This window comes from Pipra filicauda, unplaced genomic scaffold, assembly GCF_003945595.2.
Source record: "Pipra filicauda isolate LSUMZ 115617 unplaced genomic scaffold, ASM394559v2 scaffold236_size1216567_pilon, whole genome shotgun sequence".
In the NCBI taxonomy this organism is placed as follows: Eukaryota; Metazoa; Chordata; class Aves; order Passeriformes; family Pipridae; genus Pipra; species Pipra filicauda.
Genome location: NW_024104350.1, coordinates 244,998 through 258,801, shown reverse-complemented (window position 1 = coordinate 258,801; position 13,804 = coordinate 244,998). Strand labels below are relative to the sequence as shown.

Below are 13,804 nucleotides of genomic sequence, written 5' to 3'. Positions count from 1 at the left end.
CTGACGTGTAAATGTAACCAAGCTGCTCTTTTTAGATGCACATCAGTTAATTTATCTCCTCTCTCTGTCAAAGAAGAGTGAACAGGAAGGCCACACTGTTACATGTGAAATGCTTTCAGGGATATAGCACATATTTAAAAAGTGCTTAGCCCCATTATGGTATTCATTTTGGTTGTTATCTGAGCCTAACACTTCTCTTAGGAAACCTAAACTAAGTCACATATGAGCATAGTTCAAATTTTAATATGGAGTTTGGATACATTCAACTTTTCAGTAATGGTAACAGCTTTTCAAAATGAAATCCTTTTACAAATCTTTCCCTGAAGAAACATGGTGTGAGGCACTTTTGATATCCCTGAAAATAACTTGTGTTAGAAAGATTCATGAAAGGACTTTCATATACTTATTCGTATTTTAAAAATACATGACAGAGCTAAAGAATTCTCTGGTCTTGGGAAACATTTTCATTATGAGCCCAGTCTTACAAGGGTATTACATGAAAGATGTCCTAATCTCAGAGGGACAGGTTGTTTTCTAGCTTTTTTTTTTTTTCCCAAGTGGAGTAAAAATACAGAAACTGCTTGTAATTTGCAAGAGAAATTTTAATGGTAAAAGAAAACCATCTGCTGACATGCAGTCAACCAATTGTTCCTGTTAAGGGTGCTTTCTTCCCTTTGTTCTCCCTCCTGAAGGGAAGAGCTTCAAGAGTGTACCTAACTGTAATGGAAACTCATCCTGGCATTTTCAGGTGCAATTCTGTTTCCAGCTACGCTAGTGAGATTTTATCACTGACATAAAAGCACAATTGGATCCTTGGAGGGTAGGCAGAATTTTACTGCCTGTTTACTAGAGAAACTGAAGTGTTTGAGTTTAATCTGCTTCTTATTTTCTTCTATTGTGAACTCATAATACTGAATTTGTGACTGTAAAATAGCAACTTTACTCTGCATCAGAGTCCTTAAGCACAACTGATAAGAAATAAATGCAGCACAGTACTGATTAAATAAACACCCTGTAGTATAAACACACACATCTTCAAACATGATCCACTTTAAAAGCATCCTTAGAATCAGAACCTATATCCTTGCTCCTCTTCCTAAGATGCTCTGAGGGTGTATTAGGTACCTGAGGCCGTGGGACCGTTCTTGCCATGTTTCTTTGGAATGAATGCATGACTACATGTATATTTTAAAATAATACAATTTATTAGTACTATATTATGTTTTATTGTTGAACAGCCTCCTCAAACATATGTGGTGCTAGATATTCATGTAAGTTTATTGTTACAGCAACTGGTAGTTTCATGCTTGCTACTTTTTTGGTACTGCTGCTTTCATGTTTGGTATTTTCCCATCAGTCTAACATAATTGGCTGAGCAAACACCACCCACCTTTCATTGACTTCTTTTAGAACAAAATTCTAATTGCAGACAACTTAAGGAAGCAACTTAATGCTGCTCCAGGCCACACAAGTCTTCATTACTCTCAGGGCAGACAGGTCACTGTCTGCATGTTGGCTGCATGCACAAAAGGCACAGAGATCCACATACTGGAAAATTTATTGCCTTGCTTCTGAAAATACTGCAGGATGTACAATTTTAATTAACCAGTCTGACTATCCATCTTCATTGTACACACATTCAAGGTATATGACAAAAGAATCCTGCTTTTTTTTACTGCCAGTGATTACTCCCTCCTTAAAATTCACCAAAAAATGATTGAAGTTAAAAAGATAATTAAGAACAATGGGAAAATAATCCCAAATCTGTTGTCTTCTGCATTAAAAACCAAAGCCACTTTAAAAATAGGTCTTGCATGCTACTTACATATATGCACTCACCTTTCAAAAGTGAAACTACTTAGTATGGCTCTATTAAAGTGTTTTTTCAAAGCAATAGCAGGGATCTGGGAAGCCAAACTCTTCATGTAACATTCTATGGCATTGCTACTGAAGTATGAGTCCATCTGGATTGATTTTTTAATGGGGCTTAATTTTTTTCGGCAAGAACCACGTGGTTTCTACTGACCGTGTTTGTAATCTGTGAAATGTTACTGCGTCCAGCTAAGCTCTCCTGAGAATGGAGAGGTTTTCAGGGGTGGAGGAGGAACAGCTGTAGGCGAGCAGGCCTCTCTTGATTTTTTACTTTTCCCAAATGTTGGACCTTCGGCCCTCAGCAGCTCCCAGCTCCGCGCAGCTGGCTGCTCTCTGCCAGGCCAGCTGCGCCTTCCACTGCACCACATCTTCTCCCCACTTCCTTACCCACCCAGTTTTTTCACAGAGAATAAGTCTAGCTCTCTTTCCCCCCTCCCGTGCAGAATCACGGAACGGGGCAGGCTGGAAGGGGCCACAGCAGGTCACCTGGTCCAATCTCCCTGCTCCAGCAGGGCCATCCCACAGCACATGGCACAGGATTGTGTCCAGAGGGTTCTGGAATATCCTCAGTGAGAGAGACCCCACCCCTCTCTGGGCAACCTGTTCGGTGTGTGGTCACCCACACGGTAAGGAAGTTCTTCCCCATGGTCAGGTGGAACTTCCTGGGCATCACTTTCTGCCCGTTCCTCTGGTGCTGCTATTGGGCTCCACGGGCAGAGCCTGGCTCCGTCCTCCCTCCCTTCAGATGCTCACAAACATGGACGAGGTCCCCTCTCAGTCGTCCCTTCTCAATGCCCTGATCGCCCTGTGCCGGACTCGCTACAGGAGCTCCCTGTCTCTCTGGTCCTGAGGAGCTCAGCACTGGGCGCAGCCCGGCCGTGCCCGGCCCGCTCCCCACGCCCGCCCCGCCGAGCCGGGCCCACCCCTGGCGGCCGCTCTGTGCCGCCCCCGCCGCCCAAGCCTCGCGATACCTCCCGCGCTCCGCCGGCTCTTTTAAGTTCTCGCGATAGCTGCGCGCCCCCTCTCCCCGCCCGGCAGGCCGGGCCGGGCTGGGCCGGGGCCGTCCCGTGGCCGGAGCGGGGCCGCAGCAGGGCCGGGAGCGGCGGGGCACTACCCCGGGGCAGTACCCCGAGGCGCCCCCCGGGCTCCCTCAGAGCCCCCTCCTAGCGGAGGGGCGGCGCTGGGTCCCCAGAGCTGCTGTGCCCGCCCGCCCCCGGTGCCTCCGCCCACAAGGCTGCGTTGGGTTTTGCACGGCCCAAAGTTAAAATGTGTGATGACGGTGCCCCAGGTAAGCGTCTTCCGTGTGTCTTACTTTACAGTATCCTTGAATTTTGCTTTTACTGTCGTTTATTGAAGTGTAAAAAAACCCCAGAAACCCTGACGCTCTACATTAAGTGGTCAGCTTTCAATAGTTAGAAGCATTCATGATAATTTCGCCTTTTTTTTTTTTTTTTTGGAGGAGTAGTGGTTGAAAGGAGCTAGTGTGTGACAGGAGGCCATTATCACAATGATTTAGCTTAAAATAGACAATGGCACATTTTTTCGAACTGTAGTGTAGGCAAGCATCTGAAATACCAGCTTTCTTCATGGTGGCAGGTGTACTGTACCCATGCCAGGAGGCCATGCCAGGTAATTTTCTTTGCTTTTAAAGACAGTACTCCACATAAATTATGGTTCTAGTTCAAACCCCACGAACTTAGTGAGTCAGGCTAGTTAAAGTAGCAGTTCTTGCTTTGACCTGGTAGGCTTTTGTAGCCAGGGTGTTCTTAATACCACTTTTTGTGTGTGTGCGTTTTTCTCATTTTGTTCTTTGTTTCTCACTAGATTTGGAGCTTGGTAACACTAGTACTATTGCCCAGTGTGTTTTATTCCACTTTACACCTGGAATTCCAGTTGTGATGAGTCCTATGCAACTCCTTAACCTCACGTAAATGCTTAGTTAAAAACAATGATGCTGTTGTCTTAAATCGTGGATTTAACTTGAAAGTCTCTAAACTAATGTTGCGTGTCACTGCAGATATTACTGTAAAAGAAAGTAATTACAGAAATACTCTCCTGTTTTAGACTTTGGTTTGCATATTTATCAGTGTACTGTACAGAGCTTGTCTCAGGTTTTCATTTTTAGTTCCTGTTTTTATGAAATTGTTGGAAGACTTAGATGCTACTGGGAGAAGTTAATGTACACACCTTTTTGCGTCGATTTGACTATGTGTGAGACACTGGTACAGATACTGAGAGCTTTAGGGACTAGTTGTTTGTGATTTGTTGAACCTGTACTTCACCCTTTGCCTCAAGAAGATACATTTGAGCTTCAAGTCTTGGAGAAGATCCGAGGGAATGGCCGAAGGTAGGGAACAGCTTATGTGCAGGTCCCAAGGTGCAGGGCTGAACTCCTCAAGTAAGGATGATGGGGGGCATTATTAAAGAGGTCTGCAAAGTGGTGAGTCTTGTGGAGAGGTCATGGTTTATGTCCTTGTTAGTGTAAGATCTAGTGGGCCATCAGTTTGGGTCTTGGGACCGAAGTTCATATCGAGTATCGAGCAAAAGCGTGACAGGTGTGAAGAGCAGACCTGCAATATCTGTGGTCAGAAGGCACTGAATGCAAGAAATCCGCATATGTTGAAAGGGAAATGGAGCTACTGAGAAGAGAGCAGTCAGCTGGGGTTTGCTAAACAGACAAATCACACATGGCCTGTGGAATCTCTGTAGCTAAAAGACTACTTTAAGGCCCAAGAGTTTTAGAAGAGGAGTACTCTGTATGTCTGTACTGTTTTTATTGTTACCTCATGTCAGGTTATGGCCAGTGCTGGTTGCAGAATAGTGGGCTACATGGATGTTTTTGTTTTAGGGTATATTATTCAATCCATTTTAAAAAATGGGTTGTAGTTATCACCAATTTAACTGATACATTGTGGAGAATAGTCCTGTGAGCATACACTTCCAGGACCTGCTCAGGAGAATCTCCATGGGGTTTTCACACAGAAACATAAAAATGGGTGAAGTTTCTTGCCTTCAGGACTCCCTCTTTTCCTTACCTCTGAAAAGTGTCTGTGTTGATGTGCCCAGAAGCGTGTACTACCGCTGGTCATAAGCATGAAGTGTGAATACTTGCTCTTGGACAAGAGTCTCTCTGGCTTGCTCTTTCCTGGAAAAACCTTAGGGGCCTCTCATTGTCATTGATAATGACTTTCTTAGCAAATAAGCAAATAGATAAGAAGCAATAAAAGTCCTGAAATTAATCATGTATCCCTTTGTTTTGTGGTGGCCGAGCAGGGGAAAGTTGGAAATTTTTTCTACAAACTCAGAAGGACACCCCTTTCTCAGTTCAGATTTGGAAAACTCCATGCCTCCATTATTTACGAGGTCTTTTTACTGTGAAGAGTGAAGGCCTTGTGTTTTCTGATAGTTTTTTTTCTTCTAGTTTTTGTTGTCAGTATGATGTAGGTTCTTTTGATGCTGATATGCACTGCTGTGTTTGCCTGTGTGAAGCCACTGTGTAACAACTTAATGCATCACAATCTGACTTTTACTTTTTTTTTCCATATACACCTTCTGGTATTTATAAAATAGCAGTGTTGGAGCAAACTATAATTTTATGTTTAGTTGTAAACAGTAATTGGTTTCTTTATTTTAGTGCTTCCTTCAGTAAAGTGTTTTATCTTAAGATGTATGCATTTTGTCAAATAAATTTACATCCAATGTTTTAATAGTGTGAAGAAATTAAACACTTTGTTTGTCACTGTGTGTTTGTTTTTTTATAGATTGTTGGCGTATTGGGGAGAAATGCCTTGCCCCTTGTCTTGAAGATGGAAAACTTCAGGAAGGAGTAATAACCTCACTTGAAAAGGACAAGAATGGAAAATCATTTGCTGTTGTATTATTCTTGGAGTCTGAAGAAAGGAAAATATTAGTAACTAAACTTTGCAGAGTCAAAGACAGTAGAGGACCCTGGAAAAGCTTAATATTTGATGATGTTGATCTGGAAAAGCCATATTTTCCTGACCAAAATCTTCCATCTCCTGCAGTTGCTTTTAAATTATCGGACAGTGGCGATTTTATCCCATATACAATTAACAGATACCTGCGTGATTATCAAAGGGAAGGAGCCCAGTTTCTGTACAGACACTATGCTAATAAAAGGGGGTGTATTCTTGGAGATGATATGGGCCTCGGAAAAACAATACAGGTATTCTTTTTGATTGTTACAGTGGGAGAACAGCATGTTTTGTGTGAACTGTAAGTCTGTATTTATGAAGCTTAACCTCTCCTTGTTATTGTGGAGTCAGATGAGCCAGGACATGACCATCCAGGACAGCACTAAGAGCCAGGAGCCATTGCTGATATAAGATTCACTCCTGACAGCCATAAAACTGGGATGTGGCCCCTTTGGTTTACTGTGTTGATTTTACTTTGAGGATTGCTACCTGTCCATCCTGAAAGGAATTTGCACTGCAGTGCACTAAACCAACTTGGGGCCCTTACCTGACTGTAGCTTTTAAAATGTCTCTTTTCTTTTTTTCCTGAAAATAAATAGTTTCCCTGTTCTGAGAATGGGAAGGAGCAGACACATTTATTCCCATCTCTGGACCATCCTGCTTCTGTCACTCTTTTGGAAGTGCAGCTGGGTTGATGAGAGGACAAAGTATAGCTGGATTTTTTTGTTATGCTTGGATTCTGTGTGGCCCAAATTGTTTATTTATTTTGCTATAATTAGGGTGTTTCTATGTGTGGAAGTTCAATGTAATCTGTCTAGTTTAAAGTTAGCAGCTTGAGTCTGGTGGTATCTAGTCTTTGTCCCCCTCTCCTTTTTCTCTGTCCATGTGTCAAATGCAAGCTCATTCCTTCAGTGACAAGTATTGGCTGTGGTATCTGTTGCCCTTCCATTTAGGATAATGTCGACAGAAGCCTTTCAGGGCAAAAGTATTGTTCTGTAGCAAACTTGACAAGAGGAGTGGGTAAGCTGAACTGACAAAACTCGCTGATGATGGTCTGTTAACAGATGCTTGTTAAAAATAAACTGCATCCGTTTGAAGCATGGCCATAGCAATTTAAGAACTCAGTAGTTAGGGAAGGCTGTTTCTACTCAGAACTGCGAATAATCTGATTTCATGTGGTAAGAAGTATATATAGAAGATAATAGTAAACTGAGAGGGAGGGGGGGCGGGAATTGTGTGGTTTTGCTTGCATCGCTTTCATTTTTTGGATCTCAGAGCTGATAGTGTGTTCCTACGTGGAATTCACATATGATGGTTATTTCTTTTAATCTGTGTCAAATTTGCAGAAGAAAGGTAGAGGTTTCAAAAAACATCTTTTGTGAGGAATAACAAGGAGGGATTCTGTAAGTACACAGGTCAGAAAAGAAAGGCCAAGGAGAGCAATCTGAGGCAGGCAGCATGGCTTTAGTAGGGGCAGATTGTGCCTGACCAGTCTGGTGGCCTTCTGTGGTGGAGTGATGGCAATGGTCGATCTGGGGAGACCAACAGATGCCATCTACCTAGACTTCTGTAAGGCCTGTGATATGACATCCTTATCTCCAAACTGGAGAGACATGGATTTGATGGATGGGCAGTTTGACAGGTGCAGAGAGTTGTGGTCAATGGCTCTATGTTGAGGCGGAGGCTGGGGATAAGTGAAGTCCCTCAGGACTGTTCTACAATGTCTTCATCAGTGACATAGACAGTGAGAGTAGTGAAGCCTCAGAAAGTCTGGAGATGACAAAAAGCTGAGCAGTGCAGTTGACACAACCGAAGGATGGGATGCCATCCAAAGGGACCTGGATAGACTTGAGAAGTGGGCCCATGAGAACCTTGTGAGGTTCAACAAGTCCAAGTGTAAGGTGCTGCACCTTGGTCAGGGCAATCCCAGACATGAGCACAGGCTGGGAGAAGAGGTTATTGAGGGCAGTGCTGTGGAGAAGGACTTGGGGCTTCTTGTGGGCTGGGCATGAGCCAACAGTGTGTCCTTTTAGCCCTGGACTGCAGGTCAAGGGAGGTGACTGTCCCTCTGCCCTTTGAGACCCCACCTGGAGTGTCCAGCTCAGCACCAGAAAGATGGAGGGCCACAAAGGTGATCCCAGGGATGTCCTACAAAGACAGGCTGAGAGAGTTGGGGCAGTTCAGCCTGGAGAAGAGAAGGCTCTGGGGAGACCTTCCAGTACCCTTTATGTTAAAGGGCAGGTTGGATGAAGTCCTGATCTAATGAATGGCACCCTTGCCAGTTGCAGGGATTGGAACTAGATGATCTTTTAAGGTCACTTCCAACCCTAACCATTTTATGATTCTGGGATCTTGTGATTTTTTATAAAACACAGTGTTTATGTTCCAGTTCAGTATGAAAAAGGCAGTTCAGTGGATTTGAAGTAAAGGGAAGAATTCACTTGTTTAGAAAAAGTTAATACATATTAAAAAATAAATACTATTAAACTTCATTGAGTAACTGATTGAGTCTTATAGAAAACTTATGCTTGTCAGTTGCCTGAACCTTATTGTTTCTCAATTATGATTTATGAGACAAAGACTTTTCTGGAAACCTTTATGTTCTTTGTACTTCTGAACTGATTTTTGCTTAAATTGGCTTGGCTGTAGGGCTCTTTCAATTCAAGCTGAGGTTGAGATGGAGGCGAGTAGGATAATGTTGTTTCTTAATGTGAATACAGTAAGTTGTTTTCCTGTTTAGGCCTCTAGGTTGCTTCTTGCTTTGTCTGGAAGAGCTGAAGATTTCTCAGAGTGAGTTGCCATGTTATGGTGTTTGCTATTGTTAGAAATTTGTGATACAAATGCTTCCAAAAATGAAGGATCTGGAAGAGACATGGAGTTTTATTGTTCAGTTGAATTTAATTCTTATTCTCAAAAGGAGTTAAAAAATAATTAAAAGTCATTAATTAAACAACATATGCAAACTTGCAGTTCCTCTTAACCTCAGCTTATGTGAAATACTATGTATAAAAATGTTTGGGTTACTTTTATTCAACGTACCTCTCTCCCACCCTGCGGCCACATTAATGATGGGTTTCCTCTCTCTTCTGTCCATCTGACTTTTCTCAGGCAGGTATTTTTTCTGCACTTTTGACCTCCTGACTGGCTCTTTCTCCCTGTCATTAGAGGGAAACAGCTCTTTTTTTGGAAATCAACAGTTGATAGCTTTACCTCTGCCCTGCTATGAGCAGCTGTGCAGCAGCTGCAGAAGGAAGTGTCTGGAGCTGACTGCTCTGAGGAGAAGGGGCCTGTTGAGTTTTCAAAAGAAGGGCACCTCTCTGATGATGCATCTGGTCCTTGCTGCTGCTTAGTCCCACACATACCATTTATCCCAAGTGGATTTTACGGATTTGCATGTTCTGGCCAGATCTCTTTCTGCTTTATTCCTGTTTTGGTTTGCCATGGGAGCAGTTTGGAATAGCCTGTGCTGTTTGTCCTTGCAGTGGTGTATTATAAGAAACGTCTTCTCACAATCACCTTGACTGGTCTGAGGCAGGTGGGAGAATATGGCACAGCAGAAAGAAATGGTTTTGATGTTAACAACAGCAATTTGAAGGAATGGAACATACAGAAGAAGACATACTAGTAAGAAACAAACCTCTAGGTTAAGCATCCTCTTCCTATTGCAAAAATAGTGTTGAGAGTATAGTTGGCAAGTGTATGTTCCTTCTGAATTCTCATCTGAGATTCAAGTGCCCTCAAAAGGAGTAGAGTTGCAGGGCATGCTTCATCTCTTATTTTTTTCCTGGCTTATTTGTACTCTGTCGGGGCTTTTTCACTTAGAGGATGAAAGAGTGAGATAGAGCAATTAATTGCTGTTATCGTAAATTCAGGGAATTCATGGGAATCCAAGGGAAGGGGGTCCCATTTTAAAAAGTGAGACTTTTTTTTTTTTTTTTTTTAGGGTTTTTGTTTGTTGGTTTTAAATCAATCTCCCCCCTCCGTGAAACCATCTTACTAAGTCACATCCAGGATTTTGTCCTAAATGTTTATTTTCAGTGGAACTCATTCAATTTCTTGTTGTACATAATCACTGAGAATTGTTTTCTTTCTCAAGGTCATCTCATTTTTGGCTGCAGTGTTGCACAAAAAGGGAACACGTGAGGATATTGAAAATAATATGCCAGAATTTTTACTGAGGACAATGAAAAAGGGCTCAAATTGTAACCCGAAGAAGGTACAACTTTTAGTGATATAATCTTACGGATTTTGGTAAAATGCAATACTTGGATTTTTTTGTTTGTTTGTTTGCTGTAGGAGTTTATGTACATTAATTTTTAAAATTCAGGTACTGAAGTAGATTAGTGGTTCATGCCTTTCCTACTAGGGTTAGGGAAGCCTTCAGTTTTCCAGACTATCTAGCTGTTATTGTCTAATATGTTACTACTGTTGATCTGCACTAAAACAAAACATTTTGAAATATCTGGGTTATTGTGGCTAGAGTACTTTGAAAAAGCCTGTGTTAGTGAGTAGAAAATCAGTGTCGTGTGATTGTATTTTTAAAGTAAAAAAAAGCATGTATAGCCATAATAACAGGATATTTATTTAAGACAAGTGCATATAGTTGGAAAATCTATTGCTAATAGACTTCTGACCTCCCATATTTTCTTGATTGGCTGTCATAATGTCAGAAGTAAGTTTTACTGATAATCTGAGTAATCCAATACAGCAACAGCAAATAAAAGAAACTTCTAAAAGTTCTGTGTGAATAAAATAATCTGAAGATCATTTTAATTTTACCCATCATGGAAACCATGTGATTTCTTTTTTATGTTTTTATTTTATTGGAATAATTAGAGAACTTGACTGGCATAATGAGTCATATGACTGAGCTCTGAATAATGGATACATGTTCCTCAGGAAATACAGGCAAAGAGGAAGAGGTGAAGGGATAGCACTTCATGTGCAGAGAAACAGGAATGCTGCTGTCTGGGAGTAAGAGAAGAACGTCATTTTGAGAACATGTAATGTTGAAACAGGTCATAGGATGGACCCCACACTTCCTTGTGGGGTTTTGAAGACCTGAGTTGGGAAAGCCCTGGTTTGAATTCAGTGTTGCCCCTGCTTTGACTGTAAAGGTGGACTAAAACCTTTACTTCCCACCTCATTGATTTTATTATTCTATGATATGAAGTGAATTGTATGAACTGTCTTAAGTTTTTAAACCCTTTTCAGGTCTTTTTGTTTTGAAGTCATATAATGGTTAGACTTGCGGATGGCTAGACTTCATCTTTTTGTTTTCTCATCTGTAAAACAGTTTATGGTATACAGATGGTATAACAAAACAAAGTGATAGTGTTTCACATCTTATTGCAGTTGTTAAAGTATAATTTGAGTAAGTAGTGCTGTTTGGTATTTAATTTTAGTATTACGGTATTTTCTTCTGTACTGTTTATGTACTCAGAATAAACTGATTACTTTTAAATTTGTATTAACTGTTCAAATATTTTCCATGCTATGTTTTGAAGTGACAGAATTAAACAGTTGAAACTGTTCAAAGCAGTAAAATAAATCTTGAGATTTTGACTTTCCTTGTTGAGAAAGTGCTATGTTGTGGTTTTTCAAGTAATACTGTAAAACATATTTGTTTTCAGACTTTCCTCATAGTGGCCCCTCTTTCAGTGCTGTACAACTGGAAGGATGAGTTAGACACATGGGGATACTTTAAGGTCTCTGTCTTACATGGCAGTAAAAAAGATGATGACATGAGTCGCATCAAGCAAGGGAAGTATGAAGTTGCTCTTACAACATACGAGATACTTCGCCTGTATTTGGATGAATTTAACAGGTAATAGTTTTAATGTGTTTTTCTATACATAGAATTTTAACTAATCGTGCCTTGTTCTTTGCAAGTACTTTTTCTGTGTAATGTATTTACATTACACTGTTAAATCCAGTAACTCACTGTGCTGAAGAGAAGAATCCCATTTAACTCTGTTTGGTGACTGTAGCCTGTAATATCTTTGTAGTGGGATACTTGGTGGCAGTAAGCATTTAAATAGTTTCCAGGAAGCAAGTCTTTGCTTTTAGCACACTTATGACATGTTCTCTAAAAGATGCAGGAATTGCCTGCCTGAAAACTGGTGACAACTAAAAGACACATAGAAAATATTTCTACCTTTCAATACAGTGTAAGGAGACCAAAAACCTGGAATTTTTAGCAAATGTTCAAAAAGGTATTTTCCTTGTTATTTGCACTTTTCACCAGCTTGATGAAATTCTTGAGTCCTAAAAACTTTGAGATTTAAACCCACACATTTCTTATCTGATCCTAGAAGTCCTTTTCCCTTATTTTGTCTTGGAAGTAGAGTACAATTTATAGTAGCAGCTGAAGTTGTCAGTGGATCTGGCAATCTTGTTTCGGGCGTTGGGAAAGGTTCAGGTCCCAGAGAGTGCCCCAGTTGTCTGGACAACCATCACCAAAACAATCAGATCTTCATCTCTGTGCTCAGCTCTGAGAAGTGCAGATAGAGGAGCAAATTAGTTTTGTCAGTAGTACCCTGAATCTTTGTGTTGTCTTCGAGAGACTCTTCAGGCTTGGTCAGGAAATAGGTGCACGTGCAGAGCAGACCTGATGTGTGACTGCCTGCAAATCCTTTGCTTCAGCTTGCTGGTTTACCAAACTGTTTCTGGTCTGTGAAGCCATGTCTTGCTTAGCTACAGTGATGGATTGGCCTCAAAAACTGCTCTTAAAAAATTAGCTATCACTAGTAAGAATACATATGCTCAGTTATGCCTGTAAATCAGCATAATGAGAGATTAGGTGGAAGGAGGTAGCCTATGGATTTCTGTTAGGCTCCTTTCAGAAACTCCAATTTTTAGCATATTTTAGGAACTCTGATATGAATGAATGTATTTAGTGGGTATCAAAAATTTCACAAGAGCCTTGAGATTAGCTAAATGCAGCCTGCTCAGGATAGAGGCTTTCTACTAAACATGTCTGTTTCAGTTTTTTATAACCTTGAAGGATCATCAAACTGAATATTGTGTTCTGAAATATTCACTCATATATGTAAAGTGAACTCATAATAAATTCCCTCATAGGGACTTGATGGCTTTAATTAGTATAATTCTGTACAGGTCATTCTACCCTTAAGTTTTGTGCTTGAACTGGCTGCAAAATATCTGTTGGTGACTGCCTCTAGATATGTTCCTTCTAGTCACAGTCACAAAATATTGAAATTCCTCTGCCATATTGGTAGCATGTAGATATTCTTGACTGGGTTGCTTTCTTGTAGAAAACCACAGATAGAAATGTTTTCAGCCAACTGCTAGTTATGCTGGATAGTTTTTGTTGGGAAGATGAAGCATGTTTCAGTAGTTCATGTTCAGGGACTTATTTATTTTTTGTAAATCATAATTATGAGCAGAGCTAATATTGGGGAGATGTGCTGCCTTCATTGCTCCAGAGACTGAAATCTGCTTTCTTCACAGAAAGCGTTCGATACAGTTAACACTGCTTCATTTATTTGGCTGTGTAGTTCAGCTGTTATGTTCTGCCATATTCAACTGTGGCAATCAATTTTACTAAACAAACAGAATATAAAGAAACTGAGTAATATAGTACAATGTGAAACAGGGAAATAAAAAAGTAATAGTGTGTTATAATGATCGCAGCCTCTTGTGCGTCTGCCTTCACTTTTGTTATGTATGTGGGATGACAGGATAAGAAATGTCAGTTAACAAAATGGTTTTTTTGATGTGCAGTGTAGAATGGTCTGCTGTGATAGTGGATGAAGCACACAGAATCAAGAATCCAAAGGCTCAAATAACTCAAACCATGAAGTCATTAAAATGCAGTGTTCGTATAGGTCTTACTGGAACCATTCTTCAGAACAATATGAAAGAACTTTGGTGTGTCATGGACTGGTAAGTAATTTATTTTTTTTTATGGTTAAACACCTCTATATGCTAACTGTGCAGTGGGAATGGGGTAGAACTGGATGCTATGGTCCCAT

The 13,804-nt window shown here is 40.8% G+C and overlaps 1 protein-coding gene across 3 annotated transcripts in view; it reads left to right on the top strand.

The window, feature by feature from the left end:
* Positions 1-2,934: 2,934 nt before the first annotated feature.
* ERCC6L2 (ERCC excision repair 6 like 2) overlaps positions 2,935-13,804 on the top strand; it is a 50,629-nt gene continuing 39,759 nt past the window's right edge. Inside the window, exons 1-5 of one of the 3 annotated variants that reach the window (XM_027723296.2) lie at positions 2,935-3,160; positions 5,634-6,058; positions 9,904-10,023; positions 11,441-11,634; positions 13,554-13,715. In XM_027723296.2, coding sequence (XP_027579097.1) covers positions 3,139-3,160; positions 5,634-6,058; positions 9,904-10,023; positions 11,441-11,634; positions 13,554-13,715 — 923 coding nt within the window. In that variant the 5' untranslated portion in view covers positions 2,935-3,138. Of the gene's footprint in view, positions 3,161-5,633; positions 6,059-9,308; positions 9,432-9,903; positions 10,024-11,440; positions 11,635-13,553; positions 13,716-13,804 lie in introns of those variants that run through there. The other 2 variants (XM_039381683.1, XM_039381684.1) reach the window with 2 other exon arrangements.